This window comes from Bufo bufo, chromosome 2, assembly GCF_905171765.1.
Source record: "Bufo bufo chromosome 2, aBufBuf1.1, whole genome shotgun sequence".
Classification (NCBI taxonomy): domain Eukaryota; kingdom Metazoa; phylum Chordata; class Amphibia; order Anura; family Bufonidae; genus Bufo; species Bufo bufo.
In genome coordinates, this window is record NC_053390.1 from 755,645,468 (window position 1) to 755,659,357 (window position 13,890).

The following is a 13,890-nucleotide window of genomic DNA, read 5'->3' on the forward strand; positions in this document are numbered from 1 at the left end:
GATTTACTAGTATGTTTTGAGTCATTGTCATGTTGCATGGTCCAGTTCCGCTTCAGCTTTAATTTCTAACTGATGGTCTCACATGTTCTTCAAGCACCTTCTGATACACAGTAGAATTCATCGTGGATTCTATGATGGTGAGCTGACCAGGTCCTGCTGCAGCAAAGCAGCCCCAAACCATGACACTTCCACCTCCATGCTTCACAGTTGGTATGAGGTTCTTTTCTTGGAATGCTGTGTTTGGTTTACGCCAAACATGTCCTCTGCTGTTGTGTCCAAATAATTCAATTTTGGACTCATCTGTCCAAAGAACATTATTCCAGAAGTCCTGGTCTTTGTCAACTTTATCTCTGGCAACTGTCAGTCTGGCCTCGATGTTTCTCTTGGAAAGCAAAGGTTTCCTCCTTGCACACCTCCCATGCAAGTTAAACTTGTACAGTCTCTTTCTGATTGTAGAGGCATGTACTTCTACATCAACAGTAGCCAGAGCCTGCTGTAGTTCTCGAGATGACACTTTAGGGTTTTGGAGACCTCTTTTAGCATCTTGCGGTCTGCTCTTGGGGTGAACTTGCTGGGGCGACCAGTCCTGGGCATGTTGGCAGTTGTTTTGAAAGCCCTCCACTTGTAGACTATCTTCCGGACAGTGGAATGGCTGATTTCAAAATCTTTTGAGATCTTTTTAAATCCCTTCCCAGACTCATAGGCTGCTACAATCTTTTTTCTGAAGTCCTCTGACAGCTCTTTTGCTCTCACCATGGTGCTCACTCTCACTTCAACAGTCAGGAGCACACCAAACTAAATGTCTGAGGTTTAAATAGGGCAAGCCTCATTCAACATGCAGAGTAACGATCTACTAATTATGTGCACCTGGTGTGATATACCTGTGTGAGATCTGAGCCAATTTAAGAGGGAATACATGTGAGGGTGTCCTATCTTTTTCCTCAGTTAGAATAGGCATTTTTGTAGAATGACATTTACAGAAGATCTTGAAAAGACTTTTCTTCAGTTTTCTTTGTTTAGTTGGATTACTTTAATCTCTCTGTATTGTTGAAACGGAGATGAAATAACCATTTATTAAAAATGTTACAAAAAAACCACATGCTTTCAAAGGGTGTCCTAATTTTTTCACATGACTGTATCTTAAGGATAGCGAGAGAAATTTATCATGGTCTTTACACCACTATTACAGCATAAAAAAATATGGCACACTTCAGATTAGTGCTATAATTGAGTTTTTTCAGGTTCTCGACAGTTTTCTAAAGTGGTCCGAAGGGGAGCGGGAGGGGCGGAGTCTATCACAGCCAACCGGATTTACTATAACTTGTGCGCTAAACTAATGTATGCTAAACTCAAGTCTAGGCCAGCCCATGGCTGGCATAGAGTCGAGCTTCTGGCACATGGAGGGCCAAGAGAGGAGCCCGATTTATTAAGAGGCATCTGCCCATTAATAAATAAGGCACATCTTACCCCAATACATGGGGAAACAAAAAACGGCAGATCAAAACTGGCACGCGTATTTTGCGGAATGGAACAGCTGGCCCCTAATAGAACAGTCTTATACTTGTCTGTAATGTGGACAATAGTAGGACATGTTCTATTTTTTTTTTTTGCGGAACGGACAAACGGACATACGACATCTGTAGTGAAGTGTTAACTCCTTATAAAAGCTTACAGCAGAGCAGATACTGAAGATGTATTAAATGGTTCTGGAGTTCCTGAACGTAACCAGATTTTTCATGGGAGGCCGTATAACTGGAAACAGATCAATATATAACCGCAGGTTACACAGCAAAACGCAAAATCAATGGTGTACTAAAGCTCTAACCCAAAGACTATTCTTATTAGTAAAAGTGTACTCTGAGGAGATCTTACGTGCAAATCTTCACCGTACTAAATACTACACGGCCAAAGGTTCATATACAGCTGTACATGTAATAGACCTAACAAAACAGTCCAGATTGTTACGGTGGAGGGAAGTCACATTTGTAGAATATGGCCCCCCTCTGTCACATGATTTGAATATAACTACACTAGGCCATATCTCCAGAAGGATATAGATACTCTAGAGAGAGTTCAGAGAAGAGCTACTAAACTAGTACATGGATTGCAGGATAAAACTTACCAGGAAAGATTAAAGGACCTTAACATGTATAGCTTGGAAGAAAGATGAGACAGAGGGGATATGATAGAAACTTTTATATACATAAAGGGAATCAACTCGGTAAAGGAAGAGAGCATATTTAAAAGAAGAAAAACTACCACAAGAGGACACAGTTTTAAATTAGAGGGGCAAAGGTTTAAAAGTAATATAAGGAAGTATTACTTTACTGAGAGAGTAGTGGATGCATGGAATAGCCTTCCTGCAGAAGTGGTAGCTGCAAATACAGTGAAGGGGTTTAAGCATGCATGGGATAGGCATAAGGCCATCCTTCATATAAGATAGGGCCAGGGGCTATCCATAGTACTCAGTATATTGGGCAGACTAGATGGGCCAAATGGTTCTTATCTGCCGACACATTCTATGTTTCTATGTTACACCTGCTCTGAAAGGTCCTCGACTCTGCAACACTACTAAACCAACACTACTAATGAAGACACAGGACTCTCCAGACAGGTCAGAGACAACCTTGTGGAGGAGGCGTGTCTTTTCTGCCGCAGCTCTCTCCCTATCACAGCTCAGGAGGCGTGTCTCGGCTCTCCCTATCACAGCTCAGGAGGCAGTTGAAGGAAAAAACTGAGCATGTGCGGCCACCTTAGTGAGCCGGACAAAGAAATAAGAAAAAGAACAAAGAGCAGGTGGCGCCATACAGATACATTTTATCAAATAACGCCCTGGCTATACATTGTACATGCAATTACAAAAAGTATTCAGATACAGGTGCCGTTTTGAAATCTGTAGAATATTTTTTGTGGGACAACCCCTTTAAGTGGGAGATACATGATCTTCCTGTGCCACTTATCTGGAGTAAAAAAAGTTACAAAAAAAACTGTCTGACTTTTTAAATGGCACTTGCGACAAGGGGTGGGGGACGGAGGGGAGTTGGCCCGACACTTATCTTCATTTGCGCCAGTTTTCTGGCAGAAACTAACATAAATCTACGTCAGCTCCCGTAGATTTTGTTATGTCACAGAGACTGCTGGAGGATGCACCTTATTTATGAGCAGGCCTGTGCCTAGTCAAATTAGGTGCATGCTCCAGCAAGCGCAAGAGATTTCAAAGATCGGCATAAAATGCTGGTCTATGAAAAATCTTCCCTTAATAGTCTTGGAAAGGCCTAGGCACGGCCCAAACCGCACACAAACTGAGGATATGTATCATGACTTGAAGATGCTGTAGACCAACACAACCTAACATTGAGTTGGAGAAGTCTGTCCTTTTTTGTCTTAATTATTGTTTGTGTAACAGTAAAAAAAATATTTTTTGTGTGTGTAAATCCGGTGCTACAAACCACAATTTTAATTCTAGGGTGTAATGCAAAAAACTGGAACAAGAGGTGTGGAAATAACTTTGCAAGGCACTGTACAATTTAGCAGTAGTATATAGCCAGTTTTCAAATACTTCAATTACTAATCTCCTATAGACCGAATACTTCTAACCACAACTATATCTTACCTCATTAATAATGGAGTTTTCCTTAGTGGAGTCCACACCAGTCACTGTGGAGCAGTGGTTTCAGGGACTATGTAAAGCAATGTTCCTTTGCCCTGCCCCCACCCCTTGTAAAATATGTAATAAAAAACACATGCATTTCTCTATTAGCTATATTTTTAAGAACAATGATGAGCCGGTGGGCATAGGTGCTCTTTAGGAGTCATCAAAATTGGATAAAAACTAAATATTTTAACCCCTTGGTGACAAATTTTAGTCTTCAGGACCTGAACCGTGTGCAGGAGCCTGTTTGCTTTGTAAAAATTATTGAACACTATGGTATATGAGAAGACACCTTCTCCATCAGTGAAATATACAGCGATGGTCATCACTATTAGTGCAGAGAGTAAGGGGTTAGAGAATTGGTCTGCATGCTTTATGCTATAGGTCTAGTATGGACAGAATGGGAACTGTGTAAAATGGGAACTTCATAGATTTTTGCGTGTGGGTTACAAATGTTTGGCACAATTTGACGACATGATCTGGACGCTGGTAAACATCTGGGTCATGGCAGCAATAAAAAGCCTAATTAGGTGCAGAGGAGTGACTAGATGAACAAGCGCTCGTCTTCTCACTTGTTTTCTGGATATAAGCCCATGTTACCCTCCCACAGGGAGAAACAGTCTCTCTACTGTGCAGCCTGTCAGCACTTCCCCCTCATCCTCCAGCTGAAGGGGTGAGAGGGCTGTGCTTCATATCTCAAGCTTTGTACCAGATGTGATGCTGGTCTTGTTTGAAAGCAGACAATCTAAGCTGTTAAACAAGACAGACTGCAGTTACAGGCTGAGCTACATTAAGAGAAACAGCCTTTATAATCCACATTGGGAGTGAAAACTGCAGGCATTGCAGCTCTCACTTCACACATTTCTAAGGAGTGTAACTTAACACATATTGTAGCTTGTGCTGCAATCTTAGATTGGATTACAGCTATGATCAAAATCATGGCTGTAGCCCAATGAGGGCCTAAAGCCATCAGAAGTATTTCCCCTTCTGTAGCAACACAGCCCCCAAACAGTGTTCCTTCAAAACACTATTGTCCTCTCCTTCCTGCCTGCACGAACACTGTTTGGGATTATCGACGTGAGCGCCGTGGCCTCCTGGCAGCTTACCAAGCACAGCGCCATACCTTGTATAGAGTCTGTGCTTGGTATCGCAGCTCGACCGCATTTACTTGCTGTGCCTAGACCATGTGATCGATGAATATGATGTCACTATTACTAGAGAAACATGCAAAGAAAGCAAGCCATGGGTGGCAGAACAGGCATCTCCTGCCATTTCCAGTATGTTGAGTCCAGACCATAACCCAGAGATGAAAAGAAACCCATTAAGTGTTGAAAGAGCTACATCATGCTGCCTTTTTGAAAAGCCAGAAAAACAAAAACACTTGTGCGTCTTGTGTTTCATATTTCCCACTGACCTACATCCAACATCTGGTATCAGAACATCAGGAGGCTAGCTTCAAAATTACCGGCACACCGTTGTCACAGTGCAACTACAACTGCATGTCCCATCCACAAGCTAGACAACGCGCAAGTAACTGAAGAGGAAGCAGCTCTCACACGAGCGCCTTTTCTGGTCGGTGATCACAGATCCCTTAGGCACATTACAGTCTATGGATCTGTGAAGACCATGGACACAACAAGGATGTCAATCATGTTTTCACAGATTGTTGCTACCTGAAAATTAATTTTCAGTCTAGCAGTGTACGTGAAATGCGGATGACACACTAAGGGCAAAAAACCGGCCAACGGACCAAACTGATTCTTCACAGATATCTTCACAGTTGAACCACTGACCATCTTGCCACGTGAAAGAGGCCTTAAACGTATAAATGTAAAGAATTGGTGTTCTGTTTCATGCATCACCTTCAGATGTTTTCCACCTCTTCCACAGGTCCTCCACTGTGATGTGTTTGTCCTCTCTGTGCAAGTGGTTGTGTTTGTGAGAAGCGTCCTTATAGTTCATGTCTTCACGTAGGAACTGAAGAAAAAAAACAAAAAACAGGACAATAGATGCGTGGTCAGCCAAAATAGAAGATGACACAGCTAGTAAACTAAAAAAAGACAATGCAACAAATCACAAAAGTAGTCAGACAACTATTACACGTAGCCGCACCTCTGTAAAGTTTTACAATTCGTGGCAAGCCTGCGTTGATAAAAAAAATCGTGAAGCTGTGACTGATCCCTCAAACATGGGATCTGAATCGTGAAAGAACCTCCCCATTGGGTTATAATAAGAGCCAAGTGTCTAAAAAACGTACACATCACCTGTAGTTTCTAGATGCAAACTCACTATCCTCCCCAAGTCAGTTTTTATTTTACGATTGTAGATTTTATTTGGTTTTCTGTTCATAATTCTAGAGAGGCCATCTGGCCGAAGCATTCAAAAATATGCTTTATAGCAACCACATGGACCAGAGGAACCCACAGATTGGAGAATGTCAGGCATACAACCTGTGCAAAGCTCATTGTGCAGGGAGGAGGAGAAGGTGAGCTGTTACCATCACCTATGAACAGAGGGTCTTGTCTTATGTATAAATACAGTATGTGTTATCTTTCGTAGTACTCTGGCCTGTGATGACAATAAGATGACTGCTGAGAGGAGATCGCTACAGAGTGTCAGCAGTCAGAAAAACTAGAGGGATAAGGATAGTTAAGAAGAAATTGGCACAAACAATAGGCCATTTTCTGACAACACATTTACTTTGAGAGTCTTCCAATTGTCAATAACTGCACAATCCATCCAACTATTCAACCAGGAGGATGTCCAGTGAAAATACACAAATCTGCCCCAAATGAATGTGACCTAATAAGGTAAAGTTGTCGGCTCTGTTCTGTCCTACCACGAGGTGCACACGACCCAGAAGAGGACATGATGGTCTGATCCACATAATCATTTATATTGCAGTACACCTGACTGGGTGGCCCTGGCGGTCTTCCTTGAAGAGGAGGGAGGTGGAGCGAGAAGATGAAAAAACACAAGAACATGAGAAAATAAACTGAACTGCAGAAAACTACAAGCTAATTGCTCATATTCATCATATGCTGCTATATGCTTGAGTTCAATTCAGCCATTTTCATGAAGAGCAAGAAGCACAGTACAATCTTCACACAAACTGCATATGGGATAAACCTGAAGACCTTTTAAGATGCTCCTATTTCCAACTTGACTGCTACGTCAGGGCTTTAAGGCCATTTGCCCCATTAAATGAGGTCAGTGTTGCAGTTACCAATGGACAGAGAGGTGTAATACTGGTGCCAATGTGGGGTGCTGGACCCCCCAGATACTGACGGTCTATCCTTAGGCTCGGCCATCAATACTGAACTTCCAGAAAACTCCTTTAAAGTCTTTTGCTGCCCACAAAAATGACTAATGAAAACTTAATAGAAATCAAGCACACATAGGATGAACAAGAACAAAAACACAATTTTCAGTGGATTTTCAGAGAAAACAAATATTGAATTTCCAACAAGCTCCACTGAAGTCCTCTAAAGGTCATCTGAAGCCTCCAGGTTCTCACAGGCATCCCAGGAACCTGTACAGGAAATACTTCTGCACATAGAGGCATCAGAGATATCCTGTAAGGAAAATGACAACCGTCTCTCGGGTAGGCTTCAGCAGAGGATGGATGACCATACACTATGTGCTTCTGCCCTATCAAGGCATATGGACAACATAGAGGAAGGATCCCACACTGAGTAGAACGGAAAACCCCCACACAAGAGAAGTTCTGTCTGGCACAACCACGCATCACATGGTCAGCATTTAACTCTACATTTCCCCAGCAGTGGCAGTATATAGACAGGTATGTCTTCCCCACCAATAGCTGATCGCTGGATACTCGAGTAATAGGACTTCCCATAATCTTCGACCAGGTTGGTTTCTATTAAAACTGGAACTACAAATAGGCTCAACAGTGGCCAGATTGTCTAATTTTCCGGGCCATCAGACAGTTATGAAAAAAATTAAATAAAAATTATTGAAGTAGTCCAAATTAAATGGGGTTTTCTGGGATTTTGGTATTGATGGCATATCTTCAGGATAGGTCATCAATATCAGATCAGCTGGGTTTGGACTCCGGCCCATCAGCTGTATAAAGAGGCTGCAGCACTCCACGAGAGCTTAGGCCACATGACGTCACGTTCAAGTGAATGGGGCAGAGCTGCAATACTAATGGACAGCACTGTGCTTGGTAAGTCGTGAGGAGACTGTCACCGGAGTCCTGATGAGCGCCACAGCTTCCTCAACCAGCTGATTGGCATGGGTGACGAGTCTCGGACACCCATCGATCGCACATTGATGATCTATCCCAAGGATAGGCTATCAATGTAAAAATACCTGAGAACCCCTTTAAATGTTCATGCGAATACAAATGTTATACCTCTGTATAAAAGTCACCAGTATTTAATTGGAAAACCTCTTTAATTAGGTTTGCGTCTGCCTCCTGCTTTGGGTCATTTACTGCAGTGAAGCGCCGGAAAAAGATGATCAGATTTTCAGGATTAGGACGCATGCACACGGCCGTGTAGGATCAGGTAAACCCACCCCGTGTGCCGGCCGCATGTCCTAGACAGACGGTGGCTCCTCTGACCCTCAACTCACTGCAACACAGTGATTTATCATGCCTTGAGCTGCTATATGACTGCGGGTCTGCTGTACTGTACACATATGATGAAGTATATTTGGGTGAGAGGAGCCGCCGTCGGTCCAGGAGAAGCAGCCGACACAGTTGTGTGGATTAAAAGGAACTTTACTGTCCTTAATGCAATACACATTTGGTAGAAGTGTTAACACTACGACCAATACTGGTGCAGTATAGCAGTATCGTTTTATTAGATTAGCCCCTCAAGTCAGTTGGTTTTCTATGTGCATTTTTTATATTTTCTAGCTGGACTCTATGATCAATAGACATGATATAGATTAATATATAATATAATAATGTATATGTATATATACACACACACACACAATATATCTACTGTATGTATTACAGCTTCTAGACCTGGAAAATTAATTGAAATACAGTAGAGGCAGATTAATGATTATCAATGGATTCTGGCCAGCCACATAACAAATCAATAGCACTAATGGAAACCATGTAGGAGACTAATAAAGAGCCGTTCAGCAGTAAAAACAGGAAACCCTGTGACATCTGCGGGCCGGCTCTGTATCATGTCACTACTATGTGAAGGCAGGAGACGGAAACATTGACATCCACCCGCTTCCTCCTACTGTACACTGTGAATGCACACAGATAGAGTTTTTTCTTCAGCTACTGGAAATTCTGAAGTGACCTCCTACTGCCACATACATCCCACGGCTGTACTACATCTGGGTGAAAACAGCCCCCGCAGGACGTCATGGGGTCCATACTGTCCCTCCGTATGAAACCCCAAAATGCTGGCGGCCAGGAGAGAATACACTGAACAGTCCTCGAAGATTGGTGTTGGCTAAAATTACTGAATTGTGTGAACAGGGAATATATATATTATATAGAGCGATTGGATGCACGTTGCATCTGGAAACATATTTTCCTCTGCTGTGACGTTAACAGACGACTAGGTGCCAATTGTGCCAATATATAATGGGAAGAAGTGCAAGTATACAACACAAGGGGAAACCTAATACGATTGCACACGTGTGGCCACTGCTTACTTCGGTCTACTCCGAAAACGGTCTCAAAAATACTCAAACATATGAAGTTCTTCCACTGTTTAAAAGGCTATATACACCTTAGGGGGGTAATATTTTTTTATTATTGCATTGTATTCAATTGAAAAAAATTTTTTGGGCCAAGAATGGCCTTTATTAAAAATATTGAGCCGTTCTGTCACAAAGGGTTAACTGTTTTTCTAGCTGTGTGACTGGTACTTTCACTTTGTGCTGGTTTTCTAATGAACCTCATCTCTACTACTACTACTGAGTCGTCAAAGTGAAGACAGGACAGCACCACCTGTTAGTCGATTTCTGTGTAAAATTGTGGCGGTGCTCGCAGTGCCAGGCCCCAACCTGAGGGCCCCCTTGGTAGCCCAAAAAATAGATGAAAAACCGCAGCACTCCCAGTCTTGAATCCAATTTTGTGTTTATTAACACCGAAAAAAATATTAAACACAAAATTGGATTCAAGACTGGGAGTGCTGCGGTTTTTCATCTATTTTTTTTAAACTACTGGGAGGTCATAAACACTTATTTAAGCCCCATTCTTATCAGTAAGATAAGAACTGAGCTATAATGAGTGTTTAGGAGGTCAGAGAGCAGAGATAAAAGAGTCTGTCTGCTTCTCGTCTGACTGAAAAGGCAAAATCCAAAAGGGTGCTACTACAGCATCTCAGCTCTGTACAGAAAAAGGACTCCATATTGTTTTAATAAAGACCAATTAAAAAAATGATTTTTAGCTCAAAATTAGTACAATAATAATAAAATAAAAAAAAGTTACCCCCAAAAGGTGTACATAGCCTTTAAACAGTGGAAGAACTTGTTATGTTTGAGTAAAAGTTCAAATCCTTGAATTGTTACAACCCTAATTCTGCCAATGGCAGCATAGTCTGGTCCCCTACTTTGCGCGGGCCTACCAAATTGTATGTTAAAAAGACACTTCCATCAGAATGAGGTATTGTTTTAAACTCTAATGGGGAGATTTATCAAGGCTAGTGTAAAGTAGAACTGGCTTAATTGCCCATAGCAACCAGATTCCTCCAGCACTGAAAGATGAAGGGTAGAATCTGATTGTGTTGCTATGGGCAACTAAGCCAGTTTTCCTAAATCGTCCCCTATATTCACAGAGTGCACTCTCCAATATTCCTCTATTAATCGTTTTCAGCAACACTGTCCCTAGAAGATGAGCGCTTGTCACGTCTCTCCCTATGCGCAGCTCACAGGACAATGGCGGAGACCGCGCGGGGTGAGGGTTTTTTTGGGCTGTGACATCACTAGAGGCTCATTTGCATATATTAACACAACATTTTTCTCCGCAATGCGGGCACATATGAACATGGGACCAACACGGATGCCTTCAGCTGCCAAGCGCACATGGGGTCATAGGTACAAATCTGCTGACCGATGCCCCCTAATAGCAGATTATAACTGATTATTTTTGGAATGTCCTTCTAGTGGTTTTAGGGCATATGATTAGGCAAACTGGTTTCCACAAGTTATTTATTAGGAGTGTGGTCATTTGTATGATGCAGTCTGCGGGAATATATAGGTGCTGACAATAAGCAGGCTGTAATGAGTCAGACGCCTTCACAGCACATGACGTCACCACCTATGATTCATGTGTAGTGCACGGGAACGTGGAGGAAAACAGGACAAGCAACCTGAAGAATTAGCCTAAAAGATTTGAGTCCGTGAATGAGAAATGAACACCGCAATGTCAACCATAGAACCAGGCCTTCGAGAAGAAAGTGACGCAGGCAGTGCCCGTTACACGTGCCCAGGCTCAACCATAGAATGTCAAAAATCCTGCCAACCATTTGTGACTCCCAGAGAAGTGGATGAATCATAGAAGACCGGGGAAGCTGCTACATTCTGTCACATTACACACCGCACTAAAGAGGTGAGTGATATAGGTCACAGATTCCTGGCATCAGAAAGGTCCATATAAAGGGAGTTCTCATTAGAGCTGAAAAATCTGCCAACTGTGCCACACGCTGGTCCATGCGTAGTCAAGACAGGGACCAGCAAAGGGCAGACTGTCCCCAAACTTTCTTAGACTGCCTACATACGATTAGCTAAGCAGGTAAAAGAAAGCTGGGTTACAAGCCAGTGGAGAGTCTCGGAGGAGTTAAAAAAATTCTTCCAAAATATATTTTGGCAATTCTCTATGCAAATGGATATGGTGATCAGCAGGGGGTAACAGCCATATTGCTTGAAGGAAATCTGACTTGCGGCTTGTTAACACGGCCGTGGTTAGGATCCACATCCGAGCCGCATTTTTTGCAGCCCGGGTGCGGACCCATTCACTTCATTGGTGTGCCGTCCACATCCGCTGCTCCGCTCTGTGGCCCAGCAAAAATTATATGTCCTATTCTTGTCCGACAAGAATAGGCATTTCTATAAAGGGCATTCCATTCCTCAAATTGCAGAAGTCACACGGGCGGAAACAGTGCTTCGCAGATCCGCAAAATACGGCACGTTCGTGTGAACAAGCCCTTATCCTCAGTTTTAACGAAGTGTGTAGAGAGAGCAGAAAGGTGCACATATACATTGGATTAATGCATTTCATGTGCATGAGGGTGTCCCAATTCTGCTCTGACAGATCATGCATGTTGAATCTTACATGCCCGATCCTTTTAGTTTTCATTGGAGACCAGCTACTGCCACCAGGTGTCTCCTGTCCCAATTCAAAACACATGCATGCCCTGTCAAAATGAATGTGCTTCTGTATGGTCCGCCAAATAATCTTTAGCCCGACAGCAGCTGAAGGTGTATTGCCAATTCCAGAATTCAGTTACAAGATTTCCATTGCTTTACTGAATATACAAAATTATGGAAATTTAAAAGGGGTTTCTAGGTGTTTGATATTGATGACTTATCCACAGGATAGGTCATCAGTATCTGATCAGTGGGGGTCCGACTCCTGCACTTCCACCAATCAGCTGTTTGAAAAGTAGAGAGCCGCTGTCTCCTCCTAGGCCTGTGACATCACGTTCATCAGTAACATGGCTCGTGCAGTTCAGTCCCATTCAATTGAACAGGCCTGAGCTGCAATACCAAGCACAGCCACTATACTATGCATGGTGCTGGGGCGCTCAAAGGAGATCCACGGCCTTTTCAAACAGCTGATCAGCACCGGGAGTCAGACCCCCACCAGATATGGACGAGGATAGATCATTAATATTAGGCCTCATGCACATGACCGTCCCTCTTTTTGCAGTCTGCAAATTGCGGATCCGCAAAAACACGGAAGCCCACCGTGTGCCTTCCGCAATTTGCGGAACGGAACAGGCGGCCCATTGTAGAAATGCCTATTCTTGTCCGCAAAATGGACAAGAATAGGACATGTTATTTATTTTTGGCGGGGCCGCAGAATGGAGCAACGGATGCGGACAGCACGCCGAGTGCTGTCCGCATCTTTTGCGGCCCCCATTGAAGTAAATGGGTCCGCACCAGAGCCGCAAAAACTGCGGCTCAGATGCGGACCAGAACAACGGTCGTGTGCATAAGGGCTTAAACACCCAGAAAATCTAGGGTCAATCTTAGCATAGTTAGTGCAACGACCTAACCCAAGGCAACTGCATGGACCAGAGGTTTCCATAACCCCGTCCTCCTCTGTTCGGCATATAGGACTGGTATAGTGATCCCAGCCGTGAATGCCGTAGAGTAAAGCCTGGCTGTGGTAGTCAAAAATGTGATATTTGGAACAGGCAGAATCCAGATCTTAAAGCAGCCGAAACATTACCCTTCCAAATACTCCAAGAAACGTCATCAACTTTCATGGAGTGTCTGAAGAGGCTTCTTAAAGGGCCGACTATTTCAGCGAGGGAGACTTTACATATAGGTAAATCTGTATTCGGGTGGATTTTATTATTATGCACTTTATCTGTACTTTATTTGCATAAGCAAAAATAGGACCTGTGCTCCAGACGGAAGTGGTCAACAGCTATCATGAAGTCAAGCAGAAGGGTTACCCTGGAGGTTGACCAACAGCTAACAATCAAATCACACTTCTAGGGAATGCACCATGTGTTTATGCCAAACATTCTCGCCTCTGCTATATTATATTAACAGTCCTATAACCCTGCACTTTTCATATTGATGGGGTTTTTCCAAAATCTCCGGGATATTGGGTCCGGAGATTGACTGGATTAGCCCTTTCACACATGTGGCGATCTGCCCCCGAGATGTTCCATGCCGGGGGTGTTCACTTTCAGGTGCAGTGCCCACTACGATTACTGCTGTGTTCACACATGAGCTGAAACTACCCAGAACACTAGGGGATAAAGTCCGGGACAGATATTGCGGATGTCCGCATTCACACATACATCTCCTCGGGGTAAACTCCGGTACATTTCTGGGTTATCCTGCATTGGTGAAAGGGGCTTTAGTCTTATAATAAGCTGACACTTCCTGTTCTGTGGAGATCACTTCTCAGCAGTCATCTCATTATCATCTCAGACAGGGTTACAATGACAAGTGACACAGGATCCACCGACAATAGAGGAAGGTCATAGTTCACCATCTCCCATTCCCTTTACAACGGCCTCTGCACAGGGACAGAACATGCCTACAACACTCAATGA

The 13,890-nt window shown here is 43.2% G+C and overlaps 1 protein-coding gene across 2 annotated transcripts in view; it reads right to left on the reverse strand.

Moving 5' to 3' along the window:
• STIM2 (stromal interaction molecule 2) overlaps positions 1-13,890 on the reverse strand; it is an 87,151-nt gene that overhangs the window by 37,975 nt on the left and 35,286 nt on the right. For both annotated transcript variants that reach the window (XM_040419010.1, XM_040419009.1), the window contains exon 3: positions 5,515-5,629. In XM_040419010.1, coding sequence (XP_040274944.1) covers positions 5,515-5,629 — 115 coding nt within the window. The remainder of the gene's footprint in view (positions 1-5,514; positions 5,630-13,890) is intronic.